Source organism: Neoarius graeffei, chromosome 4, assembly GCF_027579695.1.
Source record: "Neoarius graeffei isolate fNeoGra1 chromosome 4, fNeoGra1.pri, whole genome shotgun sequence".
Lineage (NCBI taxonomy): Eukaryota > Metazoa > Chordata > Actinopteri > Siluriformes > Ariidae > Neoarius > Neoarius graeffei.
The window spans coordinates 56,694,297-56,714,421 of record NC_083572.1 but is presented as its reverse complement, the minus strand read 5'-3'; the positions used below and the strand labels follow the sequence as shown (position 1 = coordinate 56,714,421).

Below are 20,125 nucleotides of genomic sequence, written 5' to 3'. Positions count from 1 at the left end.
CCCCTACTTTTTCCCCTGATGAAGTCATTTGTTGTGTTGGCAATGTGTTTTGACTCATTGTCTTGCTGCATGATGAAGTTCCTCACAATTAGATTAGGCGCATTTCTCTGTGAATTGGCAATGTTTCTGTAGACTTCTGATTTCAATCTCCTACTACTGAGTCATATGAACAATAAAGATTTGTGAGCCTGTTCCAGAAGCAGTCATGCAAGCCCAAGCCATGACATTACCTCCACCATGCTTGAATGATAAGTTCATATGTTTTGGAGAATGAGCAGAATATTTCTTTCTCCACACTTGGCCTTTCTATCACTTTGGTAGAGGTTAATCTTGGTTCCAGAGATTTTGTGGCTCATCTCTGTATTTCCTTGCAAATTCCAATCTGCCCTTCAGTTTCTTACTGCTGATGAGTGGTTTGCATCTTGCGGTATGCCCTCTATATTTCTGTTCTTGAAGTCTTTTTCAAACAGTGGATTGTGATACCTTCCTGTCTTGTGGAGGCTGTCGATAATGTCACTGATTTATTTTTGGGTTTTTATTCACAGCTCTCACACTGTTCTGTCATCAACTGTTGTTATTTTCCTTGGCTGACTTGTTTGATGTCGGGCTGTGAGACACTCCAGAGACAGTTGTTGTATTGGCTATGCCCAATGGTTGTTCAATGGCTCTGGTTGATTTTCCCTCTTTTTTCAGCTTCAAATTAGTTTGCTTTTCTCCCATAGCTTTTTCAGGACATTTCAAATTGTTGTACTGGCTGTGAACAATACTTGTGCAAATGGCTCTGATCAATGTTCCCTCTTTTCTCCCATAGATAGCTCTCTAGTCTTCATGTTGGTTTATCCTTTTATCAACAAATGCAGTCTTCACAGGTGAAACCAAGGGCTCAAACTAAAAGGAGATATTTAGTGTTATTGATTGTTTAAACAATCATATCAGGGCACACCTGGCCAACAAGAAACACCTGTAAGATTCAGTATTTTTGATCACTTGAAAAATGTGAGTGCAAACAAACAATACCATGTTTTAAGTTGTTTAACACATCTAGATGTAAATGTCAGAAAATGAAAGCTGAAAAGAAAGAAAGCACAACTTTATTCATCACACGTGAAATTTCCTCTCTGCATTTAGCCCATCTGAAGCAGTGAACACCCACATGCACACACATGTGAGCAATGAGCACACACACATACCCAGAACAGCCATGCTAACAGCGCCTGGGGAGCAGTTGAGAGTTAGGTGCCTCACTCAAGGGCACCCCAGCCTGTCCCATATTAACCTAACCGCATGTCTTTGAACTGTGGGGGAAACCCACACAAACACAGGGAGAACATGCAAACTCCACACAGAAAGGCCCCCACCGGCCACTGGGTTCGAACCCAGAACCTTCTTGCTGTGAGGTGACCGTGTTAACCACTACACCACTGTGCCGCCCATGAAATTCTGATATATCATTTCATGTTCATCTTTTTTATTACAAAGCTAAATGTCTTCAGTGCAAAGCAAAAGAAAGAGAATGAACACAAACAAAAAAACAAACAAACAAACAAAGAAACAGATAAAAGGATTGGCCTTCCCATTCCATTAATTACAAGGGACTATATATACTTAACAGTGGATTGAGGAAGAAGCCCAAGATAGCTATCCAGAAATCATTGTGTCGATCATATCATAGTGTCCAACCAGTGAGAAGCAGCAAGAGTTGGCACTCAAGATTTGTGCTTTGTAAACAAGCCTTCTCAGGTTAATAGCAAGCAGTAGAAGCTGGGATGAATGTCATCAGTTGTAATAAGATAAACTTATTATCTTATACAGTATTCTATGAATATCTTTGCCAAGTGCTGCAATCTTGAGATTCTTCAAAAATGATGTCAATAGGAATGGTTCAGAATGCACCACACTTAAGTTGATCTGTTCATGACTAACTAACCACCAAGTCAATACATCAAATGGCAAATAAATGGAAATTAGAAGCAAGGAGACATTTCTGTCAAAAATCCTGTAGCTGATCCTTGTTTGGTCTGTCTGGGCTAAGAGGTCAGCAACTGTGGTTAAACATGATCACCAGCTTCTCAACCAGCCTGTGAGAACCTTTCCTTTCAACATCTGCATGCTTATGAAATGGCTGGTAGCACCAGTCTTCCTAATTTGTGATGAAACGCAAAAAAATGGCATGCAGAACTACCCTGACAACATTTCAAAGTGACAATGCTACAGACATTGCCTGAGGTACTTAGTATATCCTCAGTAGTAAAGTGAAACCCTTTGTGCTCAATTGTTGTTGTTTTTTTGGTAGGGGTGGGGCACTGTATGTGTTATTTCAGTTCCTGAACCATAGATTGTAATTCATTGCTATTGTGTATACTTGTCCAGTTCACTATCATTAGCCATAATCTTGCAACACTGAACCCTTGAACCCTATTTCATACTGCTGGCCTAGATCTGTCACCATCGGCATCGCCAGACCCATTTTATTGGGGCACGTGCCCGAGTATATATCTCCTGTGCCCCAGTAAAATTTCCTGATCACATTTCAGAAACAGTAATGTCTTTGACACTTTGGATTAACCATATACGACTGATACATCCCAATCGCAATCATTCATCTCTATTAAATTGCTGGCGGAACACTCATCACACAATTAACATACCGTACATATCTCATCTCATTATCTCTAGCCACTTTATCCTTCTACAGGGTCGCAGGCAAGCTAGAGCCTATCCCAGCTGACTATGGGCGAGAGGCGGGGTACACCCTGGACAAGTCGCCAGGTTATCACAGGGCTGACACATAGACACAGACAACCATTCACACTCACATTCACACCTACGGTCAATTTAGACTCACCAGTTAACCTAACCTGCATGTCTTTGGACTGTGGGGAAAACCAGAGCACCCGGAGGAAACCCACGCAGATATGGGGAGAACATGCAAACTCCACACAGAAAGGCCCTCGCCGGCCACGGGGCTCGAACCCGGACCTTCTTATTGTGAGGTGACAGCGCTAACCACTACACCACCATGCCGCCCTACCGTACATATATCATGTGAAACCACATGACTTGAGCTTCCCAACAACAGTGCTATCCACTAGTTACTGCAATAAATGATTTGTGATAAAATTAACATCAATGAATTCACATCAAGTTTAATCATATTCTTCATACAGCTTTGCATCCGTCTCCACACCCATTCTTGTTGGCGCAATACCTCACTAACTCCTGAGTTTACATGACAAACCATACATCAAAATAAACAGCAGTCCCTACCGTTTCGAATGGTGTAAGTATTCATCTGTGCCTTTTGCCATTCTCAAGTAATCCAGTTTTGAAATTACAGTAACAGTAAATTACAGCAACAATATATTGCTGTATATATTCTGATATTCTAATGTAGCTTACATTATGCAGTTATGTCATTACATGATATATTTTTACAAATTATTGCTAAGACATACAGTAGGCTATCCCACTATCATGATTTTATGTTGCCAGATTCCAGACAATCCACACAAATATGAAAAGATATTTCAGTTGTCATGCTTCCTATAGTGGCATACATTCAAGAACATGGAAAATTCATAAATGCAAAATGTTTTTCCTTGATAGAAAAGCCTGATGTGAATATGCAAATATTATCAAAATCTAGACTGTCCTGAAAAAACAACAACAACATAGGTTATATTATTATAGCATGTACAGTGGTGCTTGAAAGTTTGTGAACCCTTTAGAATTTTCTATATTTCTGCATAAATATGGCTTAAAACATCATCAGATTTTCACACAAGTCCTAAAAGTAGATAAAGAGAACCCAGTTAAACAAATGAGACAACAATATTATACTTGGTCCTGGGTTCGAGCCCCGGGGCCGGCGAGGGCCTTTCTGTGTGGAGTTTGCATGTTCTCCCCATGTCCGCATGGGTTTCCTCCGGGTGCTCCGGTTTCCCCCACAGTCCAAAGACATGCAGGTTAGGTTAACTGGTGAGTCTAAATTGACCGTAGGTGTGAATGTGAATGGTTGTCTGTGTCTATGTGTCAGCCCTGTGATGACCTGGCGACTTGTCCAGGGTGTACCCCGCCTTTCACCCGTAGTCAGCTGGGATAGGCTCCAGCTTGCCTGCGACCCTGTAGAAGGATAAAGCGGCTAGAGATAATGAGATGAGAATGAATATTATACTTGGTCATTTATTTGTTGAGGAAAATGATCCAATATTACATATCTGTGAGTGGCAAAAGTATGTGAACCTCTAGGATTAGCAGTTAATTTGAAGGTGAAATTAGAGTCAGGTGTTTTCAATCAATGGGATGACAATCAGGTGTGAGTGGGCACCCTGTTTTATTTAAAGAACAGGGATCTATCAAAGTCTGATCTTCACAACACGTTTGTGAAAGTGTATCATGGGACAAACAAAGGAGATTTCTGAGGACCTCAGAAAAAGCGTTGTTGATGCTCATCAGGCTGGAAAAGGTTACAAAACCATCTCTAAAGAGTTTGGACTCCACCAATCCACAGTCAGACAGATTGTGTACAAATGGGGGAAATTCAAGATCATTGTTACCTTCCCCAGGAGTGGTCGACCAACAAAGATCACTCCAAGAGCAAGGCGTGTAATAGTCGGCAAGGTCACAAAGGACCCCAGGGTAACTTCTAAGCAACTGAAGGCCTCTCTCACATTGGCTAATGTCAATGTTCATGAGTCCACCATCAGGAGAACACTGAACAACAATGGTGTGCATGGCAGGGCTGCAAGGAGAAAACCGATGCTTTCCAAAAAGAACATTGCTACTCGTCTGCAGTTTGCTAAAGATCATGTGGACAAGCCAGAAGGCAATTGGAAAAATGTTTTGTGGACGGATGAGACCAAAATAAAACTTTTGGTTTAAATGAGCAGCGTTATGTTTGGAGAAAGGAAAACACTGCATTCCAGCATAAGAACCTTATCCCATCTGTGAAACATGGTGGTGATAGTATCATGGTTTGGGCCTGTTTTGCTGTATCTGGGCCAGGACGGCTTGCCATCATTGATGGAACAATGAATTCTGAATTATACCAGTGAATTCTAAAGGAAAATGTCAGGACATCTGTCCATGAACTGAATCTCAAGAGAAGGTGGGTCATGCAGCAACACAACGACCCCAAGCACACACATCGTTCTACCAAAGAATGGTTAAAGAAGAATAAAGTTAATGTTTTGAAATGGCCAAGTCAAAGTCCTGACCTTAATCCAGTTGAAATGTTGTGGAAGGACCTGAAGCGAGCAGTTCATGTGAGGAAACCCACCAACATCCCAGAGTTGAAACTGTTCTGTACGGAGGAATGGGCTAAAATTCCTCCAAGCCAGTGTGCAGGACTGATCAACAGTTTCCGGAAATGTTTAGTTGCAGTTATTGCTGCACAAGGGGGTCACACCAGATACTGAAAGCAAAGGTTCACATACTTTTGCCACTCACAGATATGTAATACTGGATCATTTTCATCAATAAATAAATGACCAAGTATAATATTTTTGTCTCATTTGTTTAACTGGGTTCTCTTTATCTACTTTTAGGACTTGTGTGAAAATCTGATGATGTTTTAGGTCATATTTATGCAGAAATATAGAAAATTCTAAAGGGTTCACAAACTTTCAAGCACCACTGTAGATGGATGGCCCTTGAGATGACCATGAGCTTAAATGTAAAGATAGTATACCCTGAAAATAGCCTATGGTTAATTTAGATTGATAATATCAGGAACAGAGTGGATGTTTTTCTACTTCAAGGTGCATCAATGCAGGCAACTTTCTGTCCATAAATATAAGGCGCACATTTTGTGTGTCTGTGCGTGTCCATGCAAATGTAGGGAACAGGCATGCAGCCAAGCATGTGAAATTGGAGAAAGAAGGTACAGTGACGCCACGCAAGTCCACGCAGCAAAAGCATATATTTTTAAGTGAAGCTGTATGTCCTATAGCACATTTCATATGTAGCAAGCTTTCAAAATAAAATGATATGGGTTGGTGGTGGGGTCTGTGCCCCAATAGAGCTTTATGTCTAGCAATGTCCCTGTCTCTCACATTGATGGATTCATCAAGATCTTAAGAATTTGGTCTTGAACCAATAATGATCTTTGAAATTTGTCATCTTTCTTCGAACAGGCAAAGGAATAGCTCTGTTTAGCCTTTAATGTTTCTCAAGAACACTTAGTCCATCCGCTCATGAAATACTTTCACAATAATCCATAAGAATTTCACAAAAAAAAGACTGTTCTTGAATCTGTTGACAGTCTGTTTCTCAGGATTGCCAATGTGATGCTGTTTGTCCTTATAAAATATTGTATATACAGTGCCTTGAAAAAGTGTTCATACCCCTTGAACTTTTTCACATTTTTCCACCTTACAACCACAAACTTAAAAGTTTTTTATTGAGGTTTTATGTGATAGACCAACACAGAGTAGCACATAATTGTGAAGTGAAACGAAAATTATAATTGGTCTTAAAAATTTTAAACAAATAAAAATCTGAAAAATGTGGTGTGCATTAGTATTCAGCCCCCTGTACTCTGATACCTCTAAATACAATCCAGTGCAATCAATTACCTTCAGAAGTCATCTAATTAGTTAATAGAGTCCTACTGTGTGTAATTTACTCTCAGCATAAATACACTTGTTCTGTGAAGGCCTCAGTGGTTTGTTAGAGAACACTGAAGAACAAACAGCATCATGAAGACCAAAGAACTCATCAGACAGGTCAGGGATAAAGTTCTGGAGAAGTTTAAAGCAGGGTTAGGTTATAAAAAAAATCCCAAGCTCTGAACATCTCAAGAAGCACTGTTCAATCCATCATTCAAAAATGGAAAAAATGGCATAACTGCAAACCTACCAAGACATGGCCGTCCACCTAAACTGACAGAGCGAGCAAGGAGAGCACTGGTCAGAGAAGCAGCCAAGAGGCCCATGATCACTCTGGAGGAGCTGCAGAAATCCACAGCTCAGGTGGGAGAATCTGTGCACAGGACAACTATAAGTCGTACACTCCACAAATCTGGCCTTTTTGGAAGAGTGGCAAGAAGAAAACCATTGTTGAAAGACAGGCATAAGAAGTCCCGTTTGCAGTTTGCCAGAAGCCATGTAGGGGACACAGCAAACATGTGGAAGAAGGTGCTTTGGTCAGATGAGACCAAAGTTGAACTTTTTGGCCTAAATGCAAAGCGCTATGTGTGGCGGAAAACTAACACTGCTCATCACCCTGCACACACCATCCCCACTGTGAAACATGGTGGTGGCAGCATCATGCTATGGGGATGCTTTTCTTCAGCAGGGACAGGGAAGCTGGTCAGAGTTGATGGGAAGATGGATGGAGCTAAATACAGAGCAATCCTGGAAGAAAACCTGTTGGAGGCTGCAAAAGACTTGAGACTGGGAAGAAGATTCACCTTCCAGCAAGACAATGACCCTAAACATACAGCCAGAGCTACAATGGAATGGTTTAGATCAAAGAATATTCATGTGTTAGAATGGCCCAGTCGAAGTCCAGACCTAAATCCCATTGAGCATCTGTGGCAAGACTTGAAAATTGCCGTTCACAGACGCTCTCCATCCAATCTGTCTGAGCTTGAGTTATTTTGCAAAGAAGAATGGGCAAAACTTTTAGCGTCTAGATGTGCAAAGCTGGTAGAGACATACCACAAAAGACTTGCAGCTGCAATTGCAGCAAAAGGTGGCTCTACAAAGTATTGACGCAGGGGGGCTGAATACTAATGCACATCACATTTTTCAGATTTTTATTTGTTTAAAATTTTGAAGATTCAAGATTAACTTTATTGTCTCACAAAGTGAGAAATTTGTTCTGGGCCATTCACCCATGCTGCAGCCACAACACAGAACATACAATACAACACAATACACTACACATACAAAGACATACAAAGGTGCCTAAAGTGCAAGAAACATTGTGAATTAAAAAAAAAAGACCATTTATCATTTTTGTTTCACTTCACAATTATGTGCGACTCTGTGTTGGTCTATCACATAAAATCTCAATAAAATACTTTGACGTTCGTGGTTGTAACGTGGAAAAATATGAAAAAGTTCAAGGGGTATGAATACTTTTTCAAGGCACTGTACTTTAGAGATGCAAATGTTAAATAGTGTCACCACTTGAACATCATTGCTGTCAATCGAGCAGACAAACACTCTGTATGAATATGGATGCTCAAACACTTCAGTTTTTCCTTTGGGGAATGTTTCACAAGTCAACATTTCTACATTCACCATATCTCCAGGGGAATCATCACCCCAGATTCTTTCTGCCTTTGATGCCTCTCTGTGAAGTAGCTCAAGTCAATTAAGTTTTTTTTTTTTTCAAACACTGAGACAAGCCTTTCCAGGATCAGCTCTAAGATGCTGTTGTTCTGTCACTTTGCAGGTTGTTAGAGTCTGGGAGCTTCACTTTACTTCACATGTATCAACCTCCTGCTATCATTACTGTCAGTATGAAAAAGAAGAAAGGGCCCTGCTCAAATTTTACATGCAAACCATTGTCCTCATCCAGAAACTTTTTCAGTATAGTTTTTATTGTTTTCCAGTACTGCTGCCTCTGACATCATCAATTTACCATCATTGTTGTCAGTGTCTTCAGTTTGTATGATGTTTCAGATCTACAGAAATTCTTGATTTAACTCTCCAAAGTAAAAGCTGTAGGACTGACTCACCTTATATCAATACAGTGAAGCTGTCTTTGGCATGTGCAGTGGTCATGATAATTACTCTGAAATGTAAATGTGGTAAAGAATTATAAACAGCATATAAACCCAATCAAGAGTGTAGACATTTACGGTGCCTTGCAAAAGTATTCATCCCCCTTGGTGTTTGTCCTGTTTGTTGCATTAAAAGCTGGAATTAAAATGGATTTTTGGGGGTTAGCACCATTTGATTTACACAACATGCCTACCACTTTAAAGGTGAAAATTGTTTCTTTATTGTGACACAAACAATAATTAAGATGAAAAAAAAAACAGAAATCTGGAGTGTGCATAGGTATTCACGCCCTTTCATATGAAACCCCTAAATAAGAGCTGGTCCAACCAATTCACTTCATAAGTCACATAATTAGTTTATTAAGATCCACTTTTGTGCAATCAAAGTGTCACATGATCTGTCACATGATGTCTGTATAAATCAACCTGTTCTGGAAGGACCCTGACTCTGCAACACTACTAAGCAAGCAACATGAGAACCAAGGAGCCTCCAAACAGGTCAGAGACAAAGTTGTGAAGAAGTATGGATCAGGGTTGGGTTATTAAAAATATCCAAAACTTTGAATATCCCAGGGAACACCATTAAATCCATTATAGCAAAATGGAACGAATATGGCACCACTACAAACTTGACAAGAGAAGGCTGCTCACCAAAACTCACAGACCGGGAAAGGAGGGCATTAAACAGAGATGCAACAAAGACACCAAAGATAACACTGAAGGAGCTGCAAAGATCCACAGCGGAGATGGGAGTATCTGTCCATAGGACCACTTTAAACCATACACTCCACAGAGCGGGGCTTTATGGAAGAGTGGCCAGAAACAAGGCACTGCTTAAGAAAACACATTTAGAGTTTGCCCAACAGCATGTGGCAGACTCTCCAAACACATGGAAGAAGATTCTTTGGTCAAATGAGACTAAAATTGATCTTTTTTGGCCATCATGAGAAATACTATGTGTGGTGCAAACCCAACACCCTGAGAACACCATTCCTACAGTGAAGCATGGTGGTGGCAGCATCATGCTGTGGGGATATTTTTCATCTGCAAGGACAGGAAAGCTGGTCAGGATGGAAGGAAAGATGGATGGCACTAAACACATGGCAATTCTGGAAGAAAACCTGTTTGAGTCAGCAAGAGGTTTGAGACTGGGACGAAGGTTCACAGTCTAGCAGGACAGTGACCCCAAACATACTGCTAAAGCTACACTGGAGTGGTTTAAAGGGAAACATTTAAATGTCTTGGAATGGCCTAATCAAAGCCCAGACCTCAATCCAATTGAGAATCTGTGGCATAACTTGAAGATTGCTGCACACCAATGCAACTCATCTAACTTGAAGGAGTTGGAGCAGTTTTGCCTTGAGGAATGGGCAAAAATCCCAGTGGCTAGATGTGTTAAGCTAATAGAGACATACCCCAAGAGACTTGCAGCTGTAATTGCAGCAAAAGGTGGCTCTACAAAGTATTGACTTTGGGGTGTGAATACCTATGCACACTCCAGATTTCTGTTTTTTCATCTTAATTATTGTTTGTGTCACAATAAAACAATTTTCACCTTTAAAGTGGTAGGCATGTTGTGTAAATCAAACGGTGCTAACCCCCCAAAAATCCATTTTTAATTCCAGCTTGTAATGCGACAAAACAGGACAAACACCAAGGGGGATGAATACTTTTGCAAGACACTATATGCACATTGATCTTTACACAGAACTTTCTGTGCATTTTCCAGGGACAACATGCAGTCTGACTTGCTTTATTTGTTCACTTATTTCAGGCACCTCTGGTAAAAATAAATTATCTATTTTGAAAGTAAATCCTTGGCCTAATGGTTAGAGATGCTGCTTTGGGACCAAAAGGTTGCTGGTTCAATTCTCTGGACTGGCTGGAGTGCCTTTAAGCAAGGCACCTAATCCCCAACTACTCTGGCAAGAGTGGTGGTGTACCTTGTGTCTGATTAGCCAAAGAAAAGCTGATGATGTGATTATCAGTTTGGGTGGTGCCTGACTGAAATGAAAAAAATATTGAAAGTTTATATTACTTCTATAACAGTAGGTTTAAGCCTTATATGAGTAATTTAGGAATGCAAATGTAAATTGGTGTCATTTGAGTTTACTTTTCCCTGTGTGTTATCCAATTGTCCTGTGAAAGAATGCAGATCAATGCTGGATCTTGTTGTAGCCACTGATTAGGCAATTCTTGGAAAACCTTTTTAAAACCAATACTCTGAACCTATGGAGGACAAGGTGCTTTAGCTAAATAGCATGTCCCTTTAATATGAGATAATTGCAGAGCATTTTATATCTTCTTTATTGTTCGGAATCAATCAATCAATCAATCAATCAATTTTGATCTAGATGAGAAGTTACAGTGATTTTCCCTTATGCCAGATAACTGACATCTGTTCTGAGTATTAAATACTCTCCAGTGTTTGAAGAGATACGCTCGTACAATGTTGTGATACCCCAATATCTTGAACGCTCCTCAGAGAAGTCTGGGTGGTCAGATGTTAAGGAGTCTGCAGCTTAGAAAAAAAAGTGAATCATGGTCAATATTTATGCAAAAATTGATGCATTACCTACAGTCCCCTGCGAAAGTATTGGAAGGCAAGGCCAATTCATTTGTTTTTGGTTTACACTGAAGGCATTGGTGGCACGGTGGTGTAGTGGTTAGCACTGTCGCCTCCCAGCAAGAAGGTTCTGGGTTCCAGGGCCTTTCTGTGTGGAGTTTGCATGTTCTCCCTGTGTCTGTGTGGATTTCCTCCCACACTCCAAAGACATGCAGGTTAGGTTAATTGGTGGCTCTAAATTGACCGTGAGTGTGAATGGTTGTTTGTGTCTCTATGTGTGTCTCAGCCCTGCGATGAGCTAGCAACTTGTCCAGGGTGAACCCTGCCTCTCGCCCATGGTCAGCTGGGATAGGTTGCAGCTTGCCCTGCGACCCTGCATGGGATAAGCGGTTACAGATAAAACAACTGAAGACATTTGGGTTTGAGATCAGAATATGAAAGGATAGATCAAAATTTCAGCTTTCATTTTCTGATATTAACATCTGGATGTGTTAAACAACTTAGAACATGGTACCTTTTGTTTGAACCCTCCCATTTTTCAAGTGATCAGAAATATCAATACATGTAATTGACAGGTGCTTCTTGTTGCTCAGGTGTGCCCTGATAGATCTCATCTCATTATCTCTAGCCGCTTTATCCTTCTACAGGGTCGCAGGCAAGCTGGAGCCTATCCCAGCTGACTACGGGCGAAAGGCGGGGTACACCCTGGACAAGTCGCCAGGTCATCACAGGGCTGACACATAGACACAGACAACCATTCACACCTACGGTCAATTTAGAGTCACCAGTTAACCTAACCTGCATGTCTTTGGACTGTGGGGGAAACCGGAGCACCCGGAGGAAACCCACGCGGACAACATGCAAACTCCGCACAGAAAGGCCCTCGCCGGCCCCGGGGCTCGAACCCAGGACCTTCTTGCTGTGAGGCGACAGCGCTAACCACTACACCACCGTGCCGCCGCCCTGATAGATTGATTGTTTAAACAATTAATAACTCTGAATATCTATGCTAGGTTTGAGCCCTGGGTTTCGCTTGTGAATACTGCATTTGTTGTTAAAATGGATAAACCAACGTGAAGACCAGAGAGCTGTCTCTGGGAGAAAAGAGAGAAAATCAATTAGAGCCATTATGCAAGTATTGTTCACAGCCAATATAACAATTTGGAATGTCCTGAAAAAGCAAGAAACCACTGGTATACTAACAACAGCAGGAAATAGGAAACTAACAAGGGTTGCTGGCAGAAACATTGTGAGAGCTGTGAAGAAAAACTCAAAAACAACAGTCACTGACATCACCAGCAACCTCCACAGGGCAGGGGTGAAGGTATCACAATTCACCATTTGAATAAGACTTTGAGAGCAGAAATATAGAGGCCATACCACAGGATACAAAACACTCATCAGCAGGAAGAGTCAGATGGCCAGATTGAAATTCATAAAGAAACAACAACAGTTTTGGAACCGAGATTAACTTCTACCAAAGTGATGGAAAGGCCAAAGTATTGAGAAAGAAATGATCTCCTCAAGATTCAAAATATACAGGCTCATTGGTCAAGCATGGTGGAGGTAGTGTCATGGGTTGGGCTTGCATGGCTGCTTCTGAAACAGGCTCATTAATCTTTATTGATGATGTAACTCATGATGGTAACAGAGAATGAATGTTCAAAGTTCTTTAACATATGAAAAGTTTGGTTAACTGTAGGTGCTAAAGAAGGCAACTGGAAGAGTTTGGTTCCACAATGCCATTAGCACCATTTAAAAAAACAAAGCTCCCGCCAAAAGAAGTTTGGAATTTGATCACTATTCAAAGTTCCAAAATCAGTTTTATGCAAAACATGATATCTGCCGGGGTGGCACGGTGATATAGTGGTTAGCACTGTCGCCTCACAGCAAGAAGGTTCTGGGTTCGAGCCCAGCGGCCGGCGAAGGCCTTTCTGCGTGGAGTTTGTATGTTCTCCCCGTGTCTGCGTGGGTTTCCTCCAGATGCTCCAGTTTCCCCCACAATCCAAAGACATGCAGGTTAGGTTAACTGGTGGCTCTAAATTGACTGTAGGTGTCAATGGTTGTTTGTCTCTGTGTTAGCCCTGTGATAACCTGGTGACTTGTCCAGGGTGTACCCTGCCTGTCGCCCATAGTCAGCTGGGATAGGCTCCAGCTTGCCTGTAGAACAGCATAAGTGGCTACAGATAATGGATGGATGATATCTGCCATGTTTCTCTGCATTGTATATCCACTTTCCTTCCAAAATGTGACAAATGCCACTACTGATTTTCCACAGAACGTGTGGAAAGGTAAGCTTCAGAGACACTGTGTAGGGAAAAATATAATTTTAGAGAACTGCTGCCGCTTAGATTCTTAGAAGGTCAGACACTGTGTCTCATGTTTATATAAGATGAAGAATGCTGTTTGTGTTCTATTTTCTAGGTTAGTAAAACATGTGTATGTGCCGGGACAGTGTTTAATGATAGAGAGGGTGCCGAGGCTGAGATTAAGAAGATATCTGTTGTGCTATTGTGCTATTTTGACAAGTATATAACGATGGATGTGGAAAGGCAGAGTGCTCTTCTCTGGGTGAAATTCTTTCAATCGAGAAAGCCCCCTTGCAAGTGGTATACTTTGAATTCATCTTTTCAATAAATTCATATTTCTGTTTGTTTCTTCCTAACAGCCTGGAGTTTTATTACACTTTTCCACCACAGTGCTCTTCAATGAGGAAAAAAGGAAGACACTTCTACACACACGAGATGAAAATGTGAATTTAAGTGCATTTAATCTAAACCTTAAAGGAAGCTTAAATTTAGTAGTGTATTTCTTCCTTTTCTTTCGGCTGTTCCTATTAAGGGTCGCCACAGCAGATAATGTCCCTCCATCTCCTCCTGTTCTCCATATCTTTTTCTGTAGCACCAACCATCCTCATGTCCTCCTTCACCACCTCCATAAATCTCATCTTTGGTCTTCCTCTTTTCCTTCTACTTGGCATCTCTATCTCCAGCATTCTTTTTCCAATATGCCCTGGATCTGTCCTCTGTACATGTCCAAACCATCTCAATCTCTCCTCTCTCACTTTGTCTCCAAGCCGTCCTGCATGTGCTGTCCCTCTAACATATTCATTTCTTATCTTGTCCAACTTTGTCACTTCCAGTGAAAATCTCACGTCTTCAACTCTGTTCTCTCCAGTTCAGTCTCCTTTCTTTTGGTCAGGATATAGTTTCAGGAGGTGTAGATGGGAGGAGAAATGGTTTAGAGAAATGGAGACATTTAGTAGTGTATTTAAGTTACCTTTAAGACCAGCCCTTAAATTTAGTCGTAAAATTTAAATACCTTTACTGAGCTTTTTAAATTCATTCAATATACTAATAACTTTAAAGACCCTTTACTGGTATTCTTAAAAGTTGTAGTGACTAAGTACATTTAAATGTTAAATTTAGTAACTTGGGCGGCACGGTGGTGTAGTGGTTAGCACTGTCGCCTCACAGCAAGAAGGTCTGGGTTCGAGCCCCGTGGCCGGCGAGGGCCTTTCTGTGTGGAGTTTGCATGTGTCCGCGTGGATTTCCTCCAGGTGCTCCGGTTTCCCCCACAGTCCAAAGACATGCAGGTTAGGTTAACTGGCGACTCTAAATTGACCGTAGGTGTGAATGGTTGTCTCTGTCTATGTGTCAGCCCTGTGATGACCTGGCAACTTGTCCAGGGTGTACCCTGCCTTTCACCCGTAGTCAGCTGGGATATAATAATTATATTCTAAGAATTCTTAAAGTTATGAGTAAATACACTGAAATTTAGCATTTTGTAAACTTTTAGGATACTTTAAGAATATCTTAAAACTGTTAATTCATCGAGTGACATATTTCACAGCAGTAACTAGCTAGCTAATATTAGCTAACTTGACAGAACTTCTGATGGAATTTTAAGTAACATTCATAACTGCACTTATTTTAACAATAACAAGCTTCATAGAGCACTTCATATTCATTGATCATTTAACGAATGTAAGGTTTCAAAGATGTTCCTTCATTTTCACAAGTAAGAAGTTCAAAAGCTCTTAGGCTACGTTAAATTATTTTGCTAGTTCCACACTGATGACTAATAGAGTCTTTTCAAATGAGTCACAAATAACATTTTATGTGAAGTCGTTTATTTATTGGCATTAGCATTCGACTGTCATATTGCTTTAATGGACTGGGGATGATCTATACATTTTCATTCACCACCAGTATTTGCATGAGTAATCCAGAAAGTGCACTGTATAGCACTGTGAAGCAAGTTGATTTTTTAAAATGAAGTTCAGGCATGTAGAAGGACTATTACATGATTCCCCCCAACTCAAGGTTGGTAGGCCTGAGAAAAGATGTGGTGTCTGCCTTAGCCAGAGAGTTCAGACTGCAGCTCCTTATTCTTGCGTACCTCTGCGGCATGTAGCTCCTGGTAAAAAGAATTCAGAGTCCATTAATTTAAGCCATAAACCAAATGGATGCTTTCATGCCTACAGTGGTGCTTGAAAGTTTGTGAACCCTTTAGAATTTTCTATATTTCTGCATAAATGTGACCTAAAACATCAACAGATTTTCACACAAGTCCTAAAAGTAGATAAAGAGAACCCAGTTAAACAAATGAGACAAAAACTTATATTTGGTCATTTATTTATTGAGGAAAATGATCCAATATTACACATCTGTGAGTGGCAAAAGTATGTGAACCTTTGCTTTCAGTATCTGGTGTGACCCCCTTGTGCAGCAATAACTGCAACTAAACGTTTCCGTTAACTGTTGATCAGTCCTGCACACCGGCTTGGAGGAATTTTAGTGCATTCCTCCATACAGAACAGCTTCAACTCTGGGATGTTGGTGGGTTTCCTTACGCTTCAGGTCCTTCCACAACATTTCCATTGGATTAAGGTCAGGACTTTGACTTGGCCATTCCAAAACATTAACTTTCTTCTTCTTTAACCATTCTTTGGTAGAATGACTTGTGTGCTTAGGGTCGTTGTCTTGCTGCATGACCCACCTTCTCTTGAGATTCAGTTCATGGATAGATGTCCTGACATTTTCCTTTAGAATTCGCTGGTATAATTCAGAATTCATTATTCCATCAATGAGGACAAGCCGTCCTGGGCCAGATGCAGCAAAACAGGCCCAAACCATGATACTACCACCACCATGTTTCACAGATGGGATAAGGTTCTTATGCTGGAATGCAGTGTTTTCCTTTCTCCAAATATAACACTTCTCATTTAAACCAAAAAGTTCTATTTTGGTCTCATCCATCCACAAAACATTTTTCCAATAGCCTTCTGATTTGTCCATGTGATCTTTAGCAAACTGCAGACGAGCAGCAATGTTCTTTTGGAGAGCAGTGGCTTTCTCCTTGCAACCCTGCCATGCACACCATTGTTGTTCAGTGTTCTCCTGATGTTGGACTCATGAACATTAACATTAGCGAATGTGAGAGAGGCCTTCAGTTGCTTAGAAGTTACCCTAGGGTCCTTTGTGACCTCACCGACTATTACATGCCTCGCTCTTGTAGTGATCTTTGTTGGTCGACCACTCCTGGGGAGGGTAACAATGGTCTTGAATGTCCTCCATTTGTACACAATCTGTCTGACTGTGGATTGGTGGAGTCCAAACTCTTTAGAGATGGTTTTGTAACCTTTTCCAGCCTGATGAGCATCAACAACGCTTTTTCTGAGGTCCTCAGAAATCTCCTTTGTTCGTGCCATGATGCACTTCCACAAACATGTGTTGTGAAGATCAGACTTTGATAGATCCCTGTTCTTTAAATAAAACAGGGTGCCCACTCACACCTGATTGTCATCCCATTGATTGAAAACACCTGACTCTAATTTCACCTTCAAATTAACTGCTAATCCTAGAGGTTCATATACTTTTGCCACTCACAGATATGTAATATTGGATCATTTTCCTCAATAAATAAATGACCAAGTATAATATTTTTGTCTCATTTGTTTAACTGGGTTCTCTTTATCTACTTTTAGGACTTGTGTGAAAAACTGATGATGTTTTAGATTATATTTATGCAGAAATATAGAAAATTCTAAAGGGTTCACAAACTTTCAAGCACCACTGTACATCATTTGATTCAGTTATAAAACTATGCCACTTCAGTTTGTTTGGTAAAGGGCAAACACATTATTTGAATTCAAGTGTAGACAAACTCACCTACAATGCAATCCAAATCAAGATGAAGTTTTGGCAGAGTACCACACTATAAGAAGTGATTAACACTATGGGACAACCTACTGTTCATTTTCACCAGGCTATTTGTAGTTTAGTCAGGCTCAGCAGCATGAGTCATATTGCCCAAGCATAGGAATTAAATTCACTCCCTTTTGGCTTATTGAGCTGAAAAGCACATACGTCAGTTTTTAGAAACAACGTAGCTAACGTGTCCATCTGAATGATCTTATTAAAGCTACTGTAAGTGACTTTAAAGAACACTTAAGCTAAGCTATATTTATAACCTGGCAGCTAAGGCTAAAATACACTATTATGGTCAAAAGTTTGTGGACACCTAACCATGACACCCATATGTGTTTTTGAACATCCCAATCCAGATTTATTCACCACTGTGCTGTTATAATAACCTCCACTCTTCTGAAAAGGCTTTTCACTACATTTCTGAGCATAACTGGGGATTTGTCCATTCAGTCGCAAGAGCATTAATGAGGTTGGGCACTGATGTTGGATAAGGAGGCCTGGGGAGCAGTTCACATTCCAGTTTATCCCAAAGGTGTTCAGTGGGGTTGAGGTCAGGACTCTACGCAGGACACTCGGGCTGGGACTTGAGCAGACCAAGTCTTCAGATCACTTTGTGCACATGGTCATTGTCATGAGCTTTAAAGAGAGGTTTGGATGGAGGTCATGGAATTGAAAGGGGGAAGCCATGGCCTACTGGTTAGAGAAGCAGCTTTGGGACCAAAAGGTTGCCAGTTTGATTCCCTGAACCAGCAAGAATGGCTGAAGGGCCCTTGAGCAAGGCACTTAACCCTAACTGCTCCCCAGGCTCCTCTGGGTATATTGTACGTCGTTCTGGATAACAGTGTCTGCTAAATGCCTGTAATGTAATGTAATGTAATGAAAGGAGGCAGTATCTAGACTATTAGCATTGCTAAGTCAGGAGAAAGTTAAAAATTCCTTTGCCATAGTGGTTGAGCAACTTGATACAGTATAATAACTCAAGGCTTGATTCAAACCAAAACTCAAATTTACTCTGTCTGAAAGCACTTTTAAATTATTATTAATAATGTACTTCCTTCATAGAGGAGCCAGTTGGGGCTGGAGCACATACAATGTATCATCCTTGTAGGGTATGCCTCTAAAATTTTTTTGCAAGAATCTTATACCATGTTCAGAAATGGGACAAAACAGTGGGAGTCTTACTTTTTCTCTCAGGCGCTGCTTTAGGGCACTGAGATGGGCCATGCGATTCTCACTTCTCAATTCCATTTTGTGATTGAGCTTCTCCTCTGCCAATCTGCTGTAGTTGTTATTCACCTCATGGGCCTTATTGAGAACCTCTCTTTCATGTTCTCGTTTCTCTGACAGCTGCTTCAAAATCTGCTTCTCCAGACTCTGTAGCCAGAGAAGGATAGAAACCGAAAGAGATAAGCAGAGTGAAAGAGAACTGAATTGAATTCTTATTGGGTTTCAATTAAATATTTGCAGAAAATGAGGACAAATAATTAAACTGGTTGAGTAGAAACTTACTAAACATCTACCAAATACCTCACTGCTAATTTATATAATCAATCTCAAACTGATTCTACTTACTCTTCTTCTATCCTCAGCAGCATCCAGTTTTTTCTGCAGGTTTTCCAGTGAAGGCTCTTTTCTGTCGGCTGCCAGGTACAGACTCTGAGGCCTGTCTGGTGACAAATCAGTGGGACTGTTCAGGATGATTTCAAAAGCCTGTCCAGATGTTTGCTTACTCAGGAACTTTACTTCCATATCTACAGAAAGAAACCCATAAAGCTATGCTACTCAATGTTATGCCTTCACAAAGCTATGCTACAACGTTATGCATTCAATTTTACATTTGACAGTTCTTTATATGGCAGCATGTATTTATTATTCTTGTTCTTTTCTCTGGTAGCACACCGATACTGTCGGAGAACATGCTCTAATTGATTTAGTTCAGCTGTCCATATATATCATTACTTATTCACAGCAAAGTTATACCCTCAAAGTGGCTGATGGTTTGAGGACGAGGCCTAGAATATAGGCAGGAGCAGATGAGAGACAGCATTGACATCTCCTTTAGCTTTTCAGTATAGGCTGCAAAAGAGGAGTTGTAGAACATTCAACTGCAGTGCACAAACTTTTAACATATTTACATATCAGAGAAGATATATATGAAGACATTTTTAAGGGCTAACTACAAATTTAAAATGTATACAACATTTAGTGTACATCTTTCTGATATCAGCATATAAACTCTGCCTAGAGAATTATTATTTACATCAGGCAATGGTGATAGAACGCTGCATTTATTCATTAGGCCCAGTCTCACTCCATACCAGTGAGACAGCAAAATCATCTCATCTCATTATCCCTAGCTGCTTTATCCTGTTCTACAGGGTCGCAGGCAAGCTGGAGCCTATCCCAGCTGACTACGGGTGAAAGGTGGGGTACACCCTGGACAAGTCGCCAGGTCATCACAGGGCTGACACATAGACACAGACAACCATTCACACTCACACCTACGCTCAATTTAGAGTCACCAGTTAACCTAACCTGCATGTCTTTGGACTGTGGGGGAAACCGGAGCACCTGGAGGAAACCCACACGGACACGGGGAGAACATGCAAACGC

General features: G+C 40.8%; 1 protein-coding gene across 1 annotated transcript; it reads right to left on the bottom strand.

The window, feature by feature from the left end:
- Positions 1-15,556: 15,556 nt before the first annotated feature.
- Positions 15,557-20,125, bottom strand: stmn3 (stathmin-like 3). The gene is made up of 4 exons (XM_060918259.1): positions 20,014-20,125; positions 19,085-19,263; positions 18,695-18,886; positions 15,557-15,719 (listed from the first exon to the last, which is right to left on the bottom strand). The coding sequence occupies exons 1-4, from the start codon at positions 20,051-20,053 to the stop codon at positions 15,660-15,662; spliced, it is 471 nt and encodes a 156-aa protein (XP_060774242.1). The 5' UTR covers positions 20,054-20,125; the 3' UTR covers positions 15,557-15,659.

Coding starts and splice junctions, on each gene's coding strand:
- stmn3 (XM_060918259.1), bottom strand. CDS start 20,053: ATGCAGGTTAGGTTAACTGGTGACTCTAAATTGAGCGTAG. Junction 19,264..20,013: donor TGACTCTAAATTGAGCGTAG/GTGTGAGTGTGA, acceptor TTCTTTCTGTAG/ATATGGAAGTAAAGTTCCTG. Junction 18,887..19,084: donor CTGCTGAGGATAGAAGAAGA/GTAAGTAGAATC, acceptor CTCTGGCTACAG/AGTCTGGAGAAGCAGATTTT.